The sequence below is a fragment of the Trachurus japonicus genome, chromosome 10, assembly GCF_045865225.1.
Source record: "Trachurus japonicus isolate A0001 chromosome 10, Traja_1.0".
Taxonomy (NCBI): Eukaryota; Metazoa; Chordata; class Actinopteri; order Carangiformes; family Carangidae; genus Trachurus; species Trachurus japonicus.
Window position 1 is genome coordinate 7,542,928 of NC_140916.1, and position 17,188 is coordinate 7,560,115.

The 17,188-nt window shown below is 41.9% G+C and overlaps 1 protein-coding gene across 8 annotated transcripts in view; it reads left to right on the plus strand.

Annotated features, from left to right (window-relative positions):
- The first annotated feature begins 647 nt into the window (after nt 1-647).
- Nucleotides 648-17,188, plus strand: part of gria2b (glutamate receptor, ionotropic, AMPA 2b) — a 49,457-nt gene continuing 32,916 nt past the window's right edge. For all 8 annotated transcript variants that reach the window (XR_015036861.1, XR_015036863.1, XR_015036864.1 and 5 more), the window contains exons 1-2: nt 648-1,082; nt 1,215-1,355. Coding sequence is in view for 4 of the 8 variants with exons in the window: in XM_085789080.1 (XP_085645206.1) it covers nt 998-1,082; nt 1,215-1,355 (226 nt within the window). In the remaining 4 variants the exon portion in view is untranslated. The remainder of the gene's footprint in view (nt 1,083-1,214; nt 1,356-17,188) is intronic.

Sequence of the window (17,188 nt, forward strand, 5' to 3'; positions counted from 1 at the left end):
TCCATTATAACATCATTGTTCCAGATATGAACTAGTAGCTTAGCATTAGTCTTAGCCAGATCAGTAACTTTTTTGTGTCCCTAGGAACACTTCTGTTGTGTTGTGAGTTTTTGTTTTACACCTATTGTTGTATTGATGAGTATATTTTCTGAATTTGCAACATCCTGTCTTTGCATGTTTTTTTGTTGTTGTTTTTTTTAAAGCTGCAGTGCACTAAGCTCTCAGTGCCACCATACAAATCAGCCCACAGTTCTGTTGAGAGACGCTTCACAACTGCTTTAGAGAGATAAATAAAATCAGACTGACATTTGTTTTATTTTTAAACTGGGATTATGGTGTGGTGTCTCTACTGGCAACCATCAATCACAAGAATTAACAGCACAGATGTTATGATCCTGTATGATGTGATCAACGCTGCTTATTTAAAAGCCAGTAAAACAAAGCAACAAAAAAAAGAAAAAGAAAAGAAAAATCTCTTCTGGACCACAGGTTATTAGCCTGAGCTGAAAAGTGTATAGCGCGCGCTCTTGTCGCCAAAAGCCGGTTGCACTCGCTCGGCTCTTTCCGTCTCTTTCCGCCTTCTCATTAACATTCCTCACTTGTGGGTGTGATGCTGAAAGGATCTCCGGCGCGTCGAGCGGAGACGCGCAGTGTCCCTGTGCGTTTAGAGGAGGTATCAGCTGCTGGCAGGAGGAGAGAGCGACGAGGAGGAGAGCGGAAGAAGAGACAGCAGAGCCACAGTGCAGGCGACCATTCCTTCACTGCTGGTTCCCTTCCCACTGCCAGACACCTGCAGAAAAATTACCCACTCCTTTTTTAAAATATTTTTCTTGCAGATTGGTTTTTCCCCCCTTCTTTTTCTTTTTCTTCTTCTTCTTGTTTTGATTTCTCCCCAAAGCTGAAGGTGTCAATATGTATCGGATCTAACATCTCCGGAGAGGAGACAGAGGAATATCAAAACCCCCCCGTGGTGGATGTGGACACTTAAACTGTGGACATGGAAAAGATAGTGAATTTATCCCTCTCAGTGTTGCTGGTTTTATGGGGATGCGCGCTCGGAGGCTCACCCAGTGTTCAGATTGGTAGGTATCCGTTTAGTTCTTAAACCCTGAGAAAGAAAGAAAAAAAATGGTTTGAAATGATGTCTCATCATTGGACATGGTGCAAAGTGTAACTGGTATTTTTTTTTCTTCCATATCTCCCCTGGTTTTTAGGGGGACTCTTTCCAAGGGGCGCGGATCAAGAGTACAGCGCATTTCGGATAGGGATGGTTCAGTTTGGCACTTCTGAATTCAGACTGACGCCTCACATTGACAATCTGGAAGTGGCCAACAGTTTCGCTGTCACCAATTGTTGTAAGTGACCAACACCTTCTTCCTTGGTTGAAATGAACCCAGCTACCCCCCTCCTCCACCCTCCACACAAGTGTTTTGCATGTGATCCAGTGATATACTATATCGATGCGCGCGTGACGCGAGCTTGATTGATTGATTGTGATTGAGATTGGAAATCATCGGTGCTGTCTGATCTATATTCCGTCAGCAAAACATATCGGGGATGTGGCTGTGCCGTGCGCTGCATGGGTTGTATAGTTGAGGATGAAAGAGCAGCAGAGCATCGTGTGGGCAAGGGAGGAAAGTTGGTTTCCACAGTAACAGTCCAGTCACATCCATCCCATTTTCATTCCGTCAGATTCCAGAGATCAAACAAGACGACAATGCAAAAAAAAAGAAAAAAGCATCGACCCTGGTTTGTTCTTTTCATCCATCAGCCTTAACGATTTTTTTTGTGGCTACAGTGAATGGGAGCACAAAAATTGGGGGATTGAAATAATCCCACTTGATATTAATAAACATCTTGAATCTAACGTCATCTCCACTGGATGTCATCTAGAGATTTGAGACTTTCCTGCTTCTTTTTTATTTGGGAAAACAAAACAAAACCAAAAAAATATTCAAAACATTATTATAAAATCGTTTCGCACGTGAAAAAACGAAATAGGAGTTGCTGAGATAGACAATTCCTTTTTCCACGCACCGATGTCACGTCTTTTTTCAGCTCAGGAGGAAGGAGCGGTGCTCATCCATTGTTGGCTCCTTTAAGAATGCCTCCATATAGATTCACACTGAACACACACTCACACACATGTACACACATTGCCTACACACTCACACAGTGGCCGGGCGACGCTTTAACAGTGAAGCATTGAGGATGAATTATCATGCTGAATTAACAGCAGAGGACCCTAAAATGATTGACACTTCCTTAGTTAAATACACTGTCTAATTAATGGGCTTCTTACCAAACCCTAAAGAGCTGCTCTCCTCAACAACTCCCATCACTTCCCATGTTGCTGCCGTTTCCGGTGATTTACTGTATTTCACTTCATTTCATTTCATTTCTGCCTCCAAACTGAGCCACAGTTTATTGCGCACTGTTGTCTCTGAAAGAGCCGCAACAACAGGCAACAAGAGCAAACAGGTTCTGATAAGGTCGCTATTTTTAATAGCAGCGGCTCGCACATTTTCATTAGGCGGTTGCCAAGCGACTACTCCTCTCAACAGTCCCTTAAACATAAATCAAACGCTTCTGATTGGTGCGCGCCTCGGCCCCAATCGATTTCATTACCATATGAAAGCTTCCTGCTTTGGAGAGGGCTCAGCGCGTCCGGCACATCACAGCCAGAGTCATGTCGATGCCCAACATAGGCTAAACACTCTCTCTCTCTCTCTCTCTCTCTCTCTCTCTCTCTCACACACACACACATGCACGACTGTAACATACTGTTTCTCACTGAAGAAGAGCTACCTTTGTGGAGAGGGTCTGTCTGTGCAGTCTGTTTGTCGTCTGTGTGCATCATTGATAATATAAAGCTGATATCTCTAAATCAGCCCCAAACCTTTCCCAAAACTTGCTTGTAAACATCTAACTTTGTTATCTCCTCATCTTAACTCATTTTTAGTTGTCTATTTGGGGTTAGATAGGGCAGTGTTGCAGATTATCCAATGCATGTAATTCATTAGTCTGGTTTCTTAAGGCCATTTGATTGGGGGAGTGGGCCTGAGTTAAGAGGTGGAAAAAGTAAATAAACAGCATTGGAGTCAATTTTATGTTCGTTCTTTTAATTTATGAGCCAATTCATCACTGCCGGCCATGAATCCTGCTGTTTTTTGTCCCGTAATCAAATTATTTAAAGCCAGAGTTCATGTCAAATCTGTGCACTGCGACCAATGTAAATGCTTTGAGCTGTTTGTTTTTCTGGTAAATCAAAGTGTTTTTATGTGGCTGTAAAATAGCTTGAATGGTTTATTCTAAAATAGTCGACACTTCAGACTGGTGACAAACTGTGATGCTGCTTCACCCCCTCCTTCTTTTATTGTTGGTCAAACGACATCAACATCACCTCTGACCCACAGGTGCGTAGAGAAGGATGGATTTGAGTTTAGAGACTGGCCGTTGTGCCGATGTTTAGTTTTATTTTTCTTGCCTATCACACAGCACCCGGCCCCGAGTGTATCAAAAAAGAAAAGAAAAAGCGTGTGTACTTCCTCTGACTGACTTGAGTGGGAGTTAGAAGAAGAGATGGAGGATGTGGGGGCGACTGGGGTGAGGTGAGGTGAGCTGGTGGAGGGGTGTGGGGTGTGTGTGTGTGTATTGGGTGTGGGGGTTGGGGGGTGGGGGCGGGGGGCAGCTTTGCTATTAAGCCGGTAGATGGCAGCCTGCCTCAGCAGCATCCACCTCCATCAGTAATTATAGTGCATTAACCCCACCACTCTGCCTTTTGTTCGAATGTGCTTTCTGAAGCAGCGTGGTGGAGAGAATAAAAGGAGAAAAAGGGCGACGCTGATGTGGAGTTTTGAAAGATTATAACTACTGTAGCTACGGCTTCTTCTTCATCATAATAAGAAATTCTGCGCAGAGCTCCAGGACTCCTCACGCGCTCCATCACCAGGGAGCTGCTGCTCACCGTGGAGGGGGAGGAGGAGGAGGAGGAGGAGGAGGAGGAGGAGGTGTATCAGGTGTGAGCTCCCCATTTTGGATCCAGTAATGGGAGATTTTGTCCATCGTAAAAATGGGAAGCACGAGGGAAAATGTGGAACTAAACACACTGTGACTGAAGTAGACTACAAAAAAAAAAAAGACTGAGAGACAGATCGGCCTTCACACATTCACATCCCAGAATAGGGAGGCAGCAGATATTTTTATGAGCAGGACTAACTGTGTCTCATCTAAACTGTGCCTGTAGCACAAAGTACTGAAAGTTGGCACAGAACTTAGACTCATTTATTTTACTTTATTTTGTATTTATCTTTGATACTTCCTGTCCTCTTGTGTATTGTATCCAGTATTTTCCCTCTGATTTTTTTTTTTTTTTTTGCCTTTTATTGATTTATTTCTTGTTTGGCCAATATAATACAGTGTATAGGGCTTCTCTGAGTTTATGAAATAAGACTATGGATGTACGCCCCTGCCCCACAGACACACAGTATCACACTCTGGTTGTACTCGGCCTGTACAGCATCATACTCCATCAATGCAGTGTGTCAGAGACAGTGGGAGGGAGGATGATACATCCCTCCATCAATAACAGCTCATCTGGATGGGCCTGCAACTGCTGCCAGGGCTGTGTGTGTGTGTGTGTGTGTGTGTGTGTGTGTGTGTGTACTGTCCACCCAAAGCAATACATCTAAAAGGAACTTGTTCAAAGTTCCTGGAATAGAGACACCTTAGAGACGCCACGTGGTTGAATGACTAATGCTCCACCATACATCATCTATATGATATACATTAAATTTCTGGGGCTAGTGCTTGATAATGAATTGATTATTAATGTTTTAGAGAGAAGTAATATGTTAATAAGGAAATGTTTGACTCACCAGGTTATGATAATGCAATGTATAATGCATTGATAAATAATGAGTCTTAGAAGATACAAGATTTATACCTGTTATAAAGTACTGTGGCTGAAGCTGTTCACTGTGATACTAATAATTAAAGGGGCATTTCACCAAATCACATATCTGGAGGAGTCCTCCTAAAATAACCCTTAATTATGTCATCAGATGTTAGTGAAAAGCACAGTTAAAGCAGAAGTAAGTGATCCGGTCTTTTTGGCTAACTTCTTGTCAGCCGATGGAGTTAGCAGTCCCCGCCCTCGTCCCTACGTCACCACATTCACGCGCATCCCTTGGCTGCACACACAGAGAGGACCGCCCCTTTATGCCGTTCTCTCTCCTCATTGGATAAAGGTTGTAGGATACAAGGAAAGTTTTCTCCTCGGCTTACAGCAGAGCAGAGTGACTGACAGACCCATGTTTCGGACCAAACACTCTATATAAGCGATTACCGTCAGAAGATGTAACTATTTAAGACTTATATTAACACAAAGATTCCGCTTACTTCTGCTTTAATCAAAGATTATATGGTTTTGCATTATCAGAAATGTTAAGACTGAGTGTTTTGAAGAGCTCCGACTGCTTTTGACCAACTGACAAACTCACCGACATGTGCATGTTGATGTGGAGACTCACAAGAAGTCGTTAGGCTGCTCCATATTGAGGGTTGGGAACCACCTTAATGTCTAAATTTAGCATTGCCATCCAATTATCAGTTTACAGATTGTAGTGCAGCGCCGACCTACACCTTAGTCATTGATGACGCAAAAACCTGACACCTTTTTTTTTTTTTGGACAACTTCAGTGTTGGCTGACAAACTGAGATGCAACATCTTATCTACACTTTGACTTCCCCTAATTGGACAAAACACCTACAGAATTAGCAGCACTGAAAAGCATTATGGGTAGCCAAAAGACCAAAACAGACTTATCCAGCAATTTAACCTTATCCAGAGACAGACCTTTGCTTTTAGACCATGAGAGGTGTCTCTCTGTGTGTGTGTGGCTGCAAAATTAAACTTAATATTCTTGCTTCAGTTTGCTCCCATGCTTTTATTTCTGACACCCACCTCTCTCAAAGCCGAAGCAAAGGGCTCTTCCCTCTGTGAGACCAACGGAGCGTTTTGAGGTCACTGACACCCGTCCTGTGATTTAACACTTCAAAGTTCTAGTTTGTCATGGTCAAATCACGTCATACTGTAATTTCATGCATTTACATGCACACAGCATCTCAGGGCCACATGCATTCAGAGACCTTGCTGAATGATCAAAAGCCTAAACCGACGCTCGGTGGAGCATTGGTTATAGCCAATTTATTGTTCACACTTAATTAAGTGCATTCTCCTCCATTTCTGTGGGAGCTGTGAAATATTAAGTAGGCCTGGGAGCTGGCTGGTCAGAAAATGAGGCTAAAGAACCCTCTGTGGATCTTTGCTTGCCCTGAATACAGCCCCCAACCAAGCCCTTATCACTGTGTCCTCAAAAAACACAAGACTGAGATAGCATCGGTTACAGCATGATTCAAAGTGTCCCTGCAGGAAGTTGCCCTCTGCCTCGCATCCTGTGACTTTGTTTGCTCAGGGCCTCCAAGGCAGGTGGCTCAAATGCATTTCTGTCATAAGCTGGTGGAAGAACAAACTTTTTTTTTGGCTGGAGGTGTCTAAGTGCATCTCAAAATCCATGACACAGCCTGCGTTTTAAGCCAGCACACAGCCTTTCAATGATTAATTTAGTCTAGACAGAGTGATGAGGCAAACTTCACATTATAGTCATACTGGCGGCTTGTTGTTTGTTCTCGTCTTTGAAAATCACCAAAAAATAAGTCAATTGACTAGAATTTTGATTTTACTTTGCATGAACCAAAAACATTTTGACATCATAATATTAACTCAAAGTGGACTGTTTTCCAGAGCTTTCAACTTCCTCTGACAGTCTTCATCAGTGAAAGGAGTTGACTAAGACAAATTACTTACTTTAAAGTTTATACTGTATGAGTTACTATATCCCACCATGTCTTACTTCATTGACCAAAACAGAGGAAAATCATGTAGATGAAAGCTCTAGAAAAAAGTGAGTGGACCATTGAGTCAAGAGTGAATGTAAAGAAATGGTTGCTGTATTAGGAGATATGCACACGTACATTAAGTTACCATCCACTTCATGGTGTCACAATAAAACACAGCTTTTTTTTTGATTGATTGATTGATCTATTTTGGTCAATTGACATACAGGTAGCAACAGTACAAAGCAACATAATAAAACAACTCTTTAACCGCAAAGATATAGGTTGATATAAGCTTGTAATGCCTGCATGCGCACATGTTGAAAATTTATGAAACACTTAATACAAAACTTAATACAAGGACAACCTACTGGAAGTTTTTGGTTTCATCTCTCAGTCTTTATCAGCCAATGGCATTTTTATAAAAGCTCAATTTAGAAAGCAAAGCTTGTACACCCTTTTGAAATGTCATTAATTATTTATTCATTTTTATTGACATTAAGTAGATTATAGATCATTTCACTTCTGAAGAAAGTTTTGAGTTGGTGAACTTCTTTATAGAGGCTCTTTATGAATCTGACTTTCAAATATTTGTCCAGTCAACTTGAAGTTCAATTAACTGAGAACAAATGGAATTTTCTTTAATTCAGCGAATAACCTTTTCTCTTGAAGAGAGATGCTCATTAGCATGCACACAGGAGAATCTGTCCTTCCCATCATCGTGGTGATTAAGATTTGATCCGGTTGCCTTGTCTGGTCCTACAGGGTGTTCTTGTCAAACTTATTAGGATTTGAGTGTGTGAGTGTGTGTGTGTGTGTGTGTGTGCAAGTCCAGGGACAAAGGGAAAGATAAAGAAATAGAAAATGATGAATGGAAATAACAGGACAGAGCCAGGGCGCCTCTACAGCGATGAGCCGGGCGAGGGAGCAGACAGACACGTCCTTGTGCTGTCTGCTGCTGCTGTGATGTTATGTCTCACTGAGCAAAATGTAAATGTAATGTAAATGTAAGAACAAGTGTGTCCTTTTATATTGAAAAAAAAGGGCAGGATGACTCAGACTACTAAAGGTGGATTCGATCAGAGGGGACAGAAGTACCTGTGCCTGTTTGCCTTCTTTTTGCGGAGCTGGTTCGCTGTTGCATAAGCCTCTAATGAGATGTAAACATTCAGTGACAAAACAAGTGAAAGCCACCTCTGCTATCAGGTCTCATCCTCTCACATGAACTGTTTTCTCTCCTGCTCTGTGTCATCCCTTCAAACAGCCCAGTAAATCAACATGGAGGCCCGATGAACGCGTTCTGCTCTCTTTCATTCAGCCCCCGTCTCCTCGCCCGAGCTCGCCGTGTCCTCTTCACTTAGAGCTTTGATCCACTTGAAACATTTCTTTACATTATCGTTGGTGCTGTGAGGCGCTGTCTGTTGTGCAGACGGATCTATTGTACTCTTGTCAGAACTTGCTCCCTGATGTGTGTTGTGTGCCTGCTTTAAACAATAGGCCCTCATCTGGACCGGAGCCAGCCGCATCTCAGCAGCTGCTGGCTTGTCAGTTGCGTTTTTGTATAATTGTACCGAATTCTTTTATTTCAAGCATCAGTGAGTGCGAGCTGATATTACACCGTCCATTTGCAATTTGGAAAATATTGAAGAAATACAAAATCAAACTTTGGATGCCTCGATATTGTTACATGTGAGCACACAGTGTGATGTGTAACGATCTGACGATTTGTTAGAAGCATTCTTCAGAAAACAGCCTCATCTTATTGCATTCAGCTGTTTGTTACAGATTTAGGTGGAAAGTGTGATCTTGAATGCAACAGCAAAAACATTTAGATGCTTTTTTAAACTGAGAATTAGAGAGAAAGATATAGAGATCTGAAGCCTGTCTTGTATTATGATCTATTAATCTGAGAAATTGAATTGATAAAAAACAGCAGCACATTTTATATAGTGGAGAGAACAAGTTATTGGTCTTAATGAATAAATCTGATGTTTCACTGTGGATCTTCTGAGCTCAGTCAAATCCACCATGAATAGATCATGATTTGACACTGATTAACAACATCCACGATAAGATAAAAAGCATACCACCAAATGAGGGGATCACATTTTGGAAAGATGACAAATACATTTAAACCACCACCAAATGTTGTGCTTGGATGGGGTTGAGTGGGATAATGATGTTTGGGCGCACACCAGGTTTTATCTTATGCTGTCACCAGCATACATTGTTTTATGTGAGCTCATGTGGGGGCTGTAATTTATCTTTTATGTCTTCTGTGGCTGCAAGACAAAAATTTCTTCACTTGGCAAGTAAAAAAAGTAAGAGAAAAAGCTTCTTCGTCACAAATGAGTGAAGTTTTTAAGCATTTATGAGACGTTGACTTTTGGTTTCAGCCGTGCATGTGCCGCTCCCGCTCCCCTGCTGCCTGGCTCTGTGAGGATGTTTGTCCCCACTGAAGGAACTCTGGGTGTTTCGCCATGTGAGGCCCTGTAAGGCCACAGTGTGTGGGCGCTGCCTTTGATCTGCCATCTCATAAGTCAATAATGGACGGATTCAGCTGAGGCTCGAAGGAGTTCAGAGGTTGAAAACAACACGTTTTCTGTTTTGTTGGAAGGTTAGCCCTGGGTGTTTTAATGCTCCTCTTTGTTTATTTTTCTTTTCATTTGTTGCCCACTGCTTCGTTCACAGATGAAAAGGAAAAATGACATTTAAAAAAAAATACAACAGTGCTAACCAAAATGTATGGAGAACATTTGTTCTTATCTTAATGTAGCGATTCATATTTTGCAGCGGATAATTTGCAGGTGGATGAAATAAAAAGAAAAAAACATGAAGAGAATAAACCATTCTCTCATGTGAACATCTTTATAATAGTCATTTTTCATCACACAGGAATTAGACAGTGGGTTTGTACTGAACTGAACTGGTTATGATTTATGTTTTGGGCAGCAGCCAAACGTTATTATGAGCTTTTAAATAGTTTGTGTTCAGGAAGCAGCGGTGACATTCAGAGTTTCAGTCTGAATGGATTAAAAATGTCAGACTGTGCTCAGGAAACTGTGAAAACACCTGTTGGCATTTTCATTTGAGCAAAAAAAGAGTTTGTATTTTCCCTTCTACTTCAGTGTAATATGCTAGTTTATCATCACAGTTAATGAAAAACAGTGGTAATGGGTGAATGGATGCAGGTCTCTAAATTAGGGAAAATGATTTGCTTGGGTTGGTTGGCTGGATGAGTTATGCAAACATGCAAATTTACATGACAAATGTATGTTTAATGTGTGTGTGGATGAAACAGTGCTGTAAGTTTTGGATCTTTGTGCATCTACACCATAGACTGTAAAAAAAATATGGACGTAGCGTCCGTGACGTCACCCACTGGTTTTGGGGAGTCGTTTTTGTGACTCAAATATGGCGCCTGAACAGCGCCATGTTGGATTGGCCGGCCGAGCCGAGAACCCGCCCACTGGCCTCCAAGCAGCTGTCTCCTGACCTGTCACTCAACATTTCCGCACCCTAATTGGCCAGAATTTTAAACTTAATAATAGTAAAATGGTAGAGTTAAAAAAAATTCACCCCCCTCAGAGTGTGTGTGGGGGTAGAAACTATCGATTGAGACCAAAAAACGTTCTGACACCAGGCTTTTAACATGTTTATTGAGGATGTAAAGTCGGCGATTTTAACATGGGGGTCTATGGAGAACGCTCCCTTCTGACACCAGCCCCCAGAGGAAGCCGAGGGGATTGCAGTTTTTTGAACGCGGAAGTGAGCTTCACTTCTCAGACCGACAACTGCCCCCTTAGTCTCCACTGGTAGTTGTCGTCCATCTGGGAAAAAAAAATGCAGGAACTTATTTTGTGACAAGGACAAAAAAAGATAAATATTATTGACTAACATATGACAAGTACTTAAGTGTAAGTGAGCACAGCGTATAGTCTGCAGCATCCGTCCTACACGCTTGGATAAGATCAGGTCAAATTTCCAACAATAAAACCAATTCAAATAACGGATTGACCACAAGGACAGCCGAGTGTGTAATAGCTGCCAGGACAAAACCATTAAATAGACAATGACATGGACAATTAGAAGCAGATAAGGAAATAAATAAGAGAGAGGAGGAACATGACGAGTCACAGACGGAGGGAGAGATAGGACTTTGGCCAGAGGCTGCTTCCACAAAGGCAGGGTCAGCAGCTGTGCCCCCCCCCCCCCCCCCCTCCTTTCCTCTCCCCACTCTCCTCCTCCTCCTCTCCCCACTGCAGCAGGTGAGATGGTGTGTGACAGGTGTCTGAAGGAGAAGGTAAACAAATAGACACACACACACACACACAGAGTCAGCGTAGACATATTCGGCTGTGTACAAAGTCGGGCTATAGAGAGGTGGATGGGTGTAATGATGTAGCAGGCAGGTGGCAACTCTGGACTGTTCCCTGCTGTCTGCTCCTGTTTCAACACCGTCAGACTGAAGATAGAGAAGAGGCTGCTGCTGCTGAGGTCGACAGGAGTGAGGCTGCTCATAAACAGGGAGGCACAGACAGAGTTTGGATCATGTAGGTTTAAGTGTGTGTGGGTTTCAGGCCTCATATTTCTTAGCAGATACAGTACACACCGTCCCCCCAACCCCAAGAACAGGAGAAACGCTGGCAAAAAAAGGGGACAGCTGCATGAATTATCTGACATTTTCTGGCGATTTCACCATTCGTTCGCCAGAAGGCAGTAACACTGACAAACACGGGTACATCTGATCAAATACTTTCCCATTTTCTCCCAGTTCTGCCTCAGTGATCAGAAATAAACAGCAGGGATGTTCAGATTTTTGACATTTGGTTTCCATTTGGTATCCATGTGTTATCAAGGACATCAGCTTTCAGTGTGATGTATGTAGGCCTATAATATTGGAAGCATTCAAGATCTTAGTTAAGCATTAGTATGAGGCTTGCTAATTGGCAGTAAACACAAAATACAGCTCAGAGTGATGGGGAGTTTTGGCTATGAGCCAATGCACTGGACAAATACAAATTTGAACCTGATGATACACAGCATGAGTGGTCAAGAGATTATGAAAGTTGTCATTTCAATTCCATTATCACAAAAACAAACCTGATGCTCAAGGAAAAGTCAAGGAATCACCAAAGAGAGATGGCTCCATTCTCCGAGAACCATGTGTCTGCATAAATCTTTGTGACAATGCATTTGTTAGTTGCCAGGACCAAAGCTGTGGATTAACTGGGAAAGCTTGTGGTTTGAGTTAAGTATAATTGCCTCTGATGCTGAGTTTAAGTTTTGCTATTGCTAAATAGCAGCTATGTTGGCATCAGCAGCTGAAGTTGTAAATTCAGCATCAAACTTCATTCTTTTACTCACCCAGAGGATATGATCTCTGGCCTCCCTGAGGCTCCCACTTCCTCCAATATACATTTTGGTGGCAGAAAAAACCTAAAGTTATCCTCTTAAATTGAGGCCAGAACACCTTTGTTGACATTGTTATAGGATGTGACCGCAACATTACAATTATGTGGTTAATAATGGCTTTTATTACTTTCTTGTGTTACTGTACTATATGTTTTCTGAACCATCTTCCTAAAGTGGACTTTTGATGTAGCTACTACATCATCTGAATCCTCTGCTGTCATCATACTTACTACAGCCGTGTAGCTGTAGTAAGTATTACAGGCAGGACGTATTCCTCTGCCAACAGTCATCCTGACGCCAACTTGAAGCCAGTCCATTACTCACTTTATTACCAGCTCACCCACATTCATCTGCACTTGTTCAGTGAAGGAAAGTTTGACTCAAAACACAGTCAGGAAAATACCTACTGAGGGTAAAACCATTCCAATCCCATCCTAATTGCGTTTAATACCTTAATGCGCCGCCATATCCTACACGGTGTTTACTTTTCAGCCAAGCAAACGCATTGCTTCTGAGCAAATATCAGTATGTCACGGTTCAGTGTTCTATCAACATAACAAGTTCTGTTTTGTGTTGTGTCTGCACAGCGAAACCAGCTTTCTGTATGTGAGGGGTGTTTCGTCAAAAAATAGTCAGATTTGCATGAAAATCCCCCACAGAAAAGGATGCATCAAAGCTCATGAAAGGACTCCAGCTGCAACCTCGATCTTACTTTTTAATGCTTCACTTCAGTGCAGAAAACTGAGGCCTCCGGAAGGTCACGACTGTGTTTGCTTTGCTTTTCAAAGTAGGAGTATTGTGTAATCTACATCTTCTTCTATGGGACTTGTCACTGGCACTGACTCAAAGTGTGTTAGCTCTGACAAAGACAATGTCAAAACTGTTTTAAATAGTGCAGAGGAGCACTATATGAAAATGAAGCCAATCTCAAGAGGTGCTGACTTCCTCCCTTCAGGATTTTGTCATGCTAATGACAGTGTGCATAGATCCTCAGCTTTTTTGACATTCATATATGTTTAATTATGTTGTATCCTCTATTAAAACTTCAATTAGTGACCATGGCCTTAATTCACCTCTACAGAGGATCTGCAGTTGAGGATTGTTGAAATACTAGGTTTTTATTTCTTATTTCCCTTGTTTTGTCAGTGCTGTCCCTGTTTTGATATCTAGTCATGAGGGCTGTATACACTCAACAGTTTCAGAGTCTAAGATTTTTCTCATCCAATAAATAATGTTTATCACCAGCAACTTCCAAGAAGAAGAAATTTGTATTTATTGCAGCTCCCAGTCCTTGGGTTGAGGTGTTTTTTCAGTTTTCACATTTTTAGACATGCAGAAAATGACTGTCCCGACAGTAAATTAGGTGATAAACACCATAAAATCCCAGATGTTAGTAATAATCTGATTCAAAACACCTGTGCCCTCAGAGGTTATCATGGTGATTTGAAGATGCGTGACGTAGGACGAAGGATGAAAATGCTGTGGGACAACTGGTCACCTTATGTCTCATAAGAAAGCCTTGTCCCAGCTCATAAACCTTTTCTTTGAGCTTTTAATTTATTTGACACACACAAAAATACAGACTTGGTCTTTAAACCATTTGATTTTTTTAAGGCCTCTAAATTGAAACATCTGCAGGAAATGTTGAATTTTATTGATTGCAACTTAATGGCACTCAATGAATCACAGAGGCTTTTGTAATTAATCAGCCAATGTAAACAGCATTTCTGTTGAACTCCAAAGGGAGATGAAGAGCAGCAGCAGCAGAGTTGTGTATGTAACATAACTCTGCTGTTGTGCAGATGGAATTAGTGCTGTGGAAATGTAAATTATGCTGAATTTACTCAGCCTTAATTAGCGACTGATTTATTTTTCATGCTGGCCATCTCCGGGATTTGTATTACAGTTCTTTATTTGACAAATATTGTACTATTATAATGTAGAAAACCTAATTTTTGTTTATTCCAACCTATATTCAAGCCTAAAATAAAATATTTTACATCCAATGTACAAATGTAATTTGAACAGGAGCTATCAAACACAGGATCATCTGTGTTAATGTCTCTTCACTCTGCTCAACCTCTTTGAGTCGATCCCTATTCATCTCCAGCAACTGCTGACTGTCTGGTTGCTATGGCAGCTGCTCCCTGAGATGCTGGATGAAGCTGTGTTTTTATAGATGTAACTAATTTTGCTCTGGCAGGTTCCAAGATCATTAGAACATAGAACAGCAGATCCAAGGTCTGCTTTGGTATTTCCACTAAAGGTCAGCGAACACACAGTATGTTTTATTACAGGAGGCAGATGAAATTTGAACAAAGTAGCTGTGTGTGATGTATGGGGCCGGTATGGGCCAAATCAATATGGTTGAAGAATTCTGTATTGTGCTTAGTGGGATGAATGTGTGTGCCTGTGTGTGTGGACACCAACACAGCACAGCAGCTCCTATTGTTCAGATCTAAGACTTAGGCTGTGTTTAATGGAAAATCATTTTCATAATTATTGTGGATGAGCCACAAATTAGACCCAGAGCTGCAAGGATTCTGTTTATTGTGTTTTGCAAGATAAGGTTTTACTTCACCTTAATGTTCAAGTGTCTCATCTGGGACTGGCCTTTGTTAAAACCTCCCATACATTTTTTGTTGTTGCAGTTTGTTGTAAAGGACATTGTGAAGGTGTCTGCCTCCAGGCAGAGCTAACCTTGGTGGTGTCACTTTTTTTTTTTCTTTTTTAAACTTGAAAAAGCTCCTCCAGAGCCATCTCTCTCTCCTCTCTCCACCTGAGCAGCAAGGCCCATGATTCCCCAGTTGACTTTGATGAATACAATTGGTGGATTTATTCGTTTTATTGATCCAAAATTCACAAGAGCCGCAGTCAATTGTTAGTTAGCCGTAAGTGATGGAGCTAGAGTAGAGTAGTCAGCAGAACTACTTAGTCAATAACTGGCATAGATGAGCTTTTCAGGCAGTTTCTGTCGCTCCTCGCCCCCCACTCCACACCACCACTCCCCCACATCCCTCCTTACAGCTGCTCCTAAAGCTTTCAAACAGAGGAAAGAGAACAACAAACGGCAGAGAGCTGAAATGACGATTGGGACATTTTGGGCACTGTACAATGATCACATGCTGGGATTTCAGTATGTGGAGCATTCATCACATTCTGTTCTTCTGAAACCTCCATCCTCCATCCACGGCCGTCACAAAGCCTGCAGGAAACAGGTCAGTGAACAAAAGGAGAGAAGGGGGAGAGAGAGAGAAGGAGATAGAGAGACTAAGATGGGAGATGGGAGGAGGAAGGAGCGAGGGAGGGGGGTGGGGGGGGTCAGAAGTTGATAAGAACTGAGCTATACTGTTCTTCTCTGGACCAGCTGCCGGAAGAGCTGCTCAAAGGCAGACAAAAACACTTCCCAGTGTGCCTCCCTGGCCCACAGTGACACCTCCCAGAAGTCTTCCTACCGGCCACTCAAGAGCGTGACTGAGGGCTGTCACCCAGGCAACGGCCCGTCTCGCTGTGTGATGCATGTACTGCCAATGAGGGAATTTCATTATGAGATTTGTTTGTTTGCTTGTGTGGAATATGTGGTTTCACAGAAGCCTGCACTGTATATAATGTGTATGTATAATTTCTGCATATGGTGACTTTGAGACACACTTTGAAACCAGTGCAAGTGTGAAGCAGAAATCGAACCCGTTTGGCCAGATTTCTTTCCGTTGCTCTGAGAAAAAAAATGACATTTAAAAGCGTCAGCAGCACCAGATGAAATGATGTGCCGAGGTGAATATTTTCTGGAGAGGAGAATGGCTGAAATATGTTTCCCTGGCAACCGACCGTCTGCAGAAGGGAATGAAACCAGATCGTGCTTTTAAGGGCTGCAGACAACACTCTCAGAAGTTATAAAACACAGCCTGCATTTGATGCTGATAAATATTTAGCTTCTGCTCGTGTGCCGTAGGTGCCAGCTTGGTTGAGCATATTACATCTTTAATAATCCTTTAACCTAAAGAATCCCTTTGGGAATCGTGTGAATGTGAATTCAGCTGTGGGCTACGCAGGGTTTTAATTGAGACAGGAAGAAAAGATGAAAGTCTTAAAACAGTTCTTGTGTCTTGAGCCTTAAGTCAGAACTGTCTTTGTCTTTGTCTCTGTCTGTTCTACCTCTGAGGTGGCATGATAAGGATTCAGATACTAAACCATAGTCTGACATTACAGGAACATTTGGGGGAGACAGCTGAGATTTTGTTTTAAGAGGACTGTGAGGGGCTGTAAAAGTGCTGAGATCACTCAGGAGAGCGATTGCATGACTTTTTATTTTCTATTTCTTTCCCTCTGTATCGGCAGCAGCAGCCAGAGCCAGAGGCGTATTGTTTTCAGGTGGACCATCTATCCCATTCCCATGGATATGACATCTCAATAACAATTCAGCTTCATCAAATTTGGCACAAGCAATCCTTAAGACATAGTGGTTATATTCTTGGGGTTAAAGGTCAAACCAAATTTCTTCAAATTTGAAAAACTTTCTCCTCAATCTAAGGAGAAACTGATTAGATTTAAAAGGTCAAGGCTGTGGTGACATCACACAACATGGTTTGGGCCGTTTGAACGCAATATCGCTGTAAAACTCTAAGGGAATTTCTTCAACTATGATTTTAACATTCACTTGGACTTAATTATAAACTGATTTCACTTTGATGGCGAAAGCTCGAAGTCACCATCAGCTCAGAATATACTTTTTTATCAATATTCAAGCTTTTACACAGAAATTATGATAAAAAAATTCACAAAAAATAATAAAATGGAAGACATTTGCTTCAGGAATATTTTGATGTACCCTCAGGAAAATGAATGTACTGAAGCAATGTGGACTGTGGTTTTCATT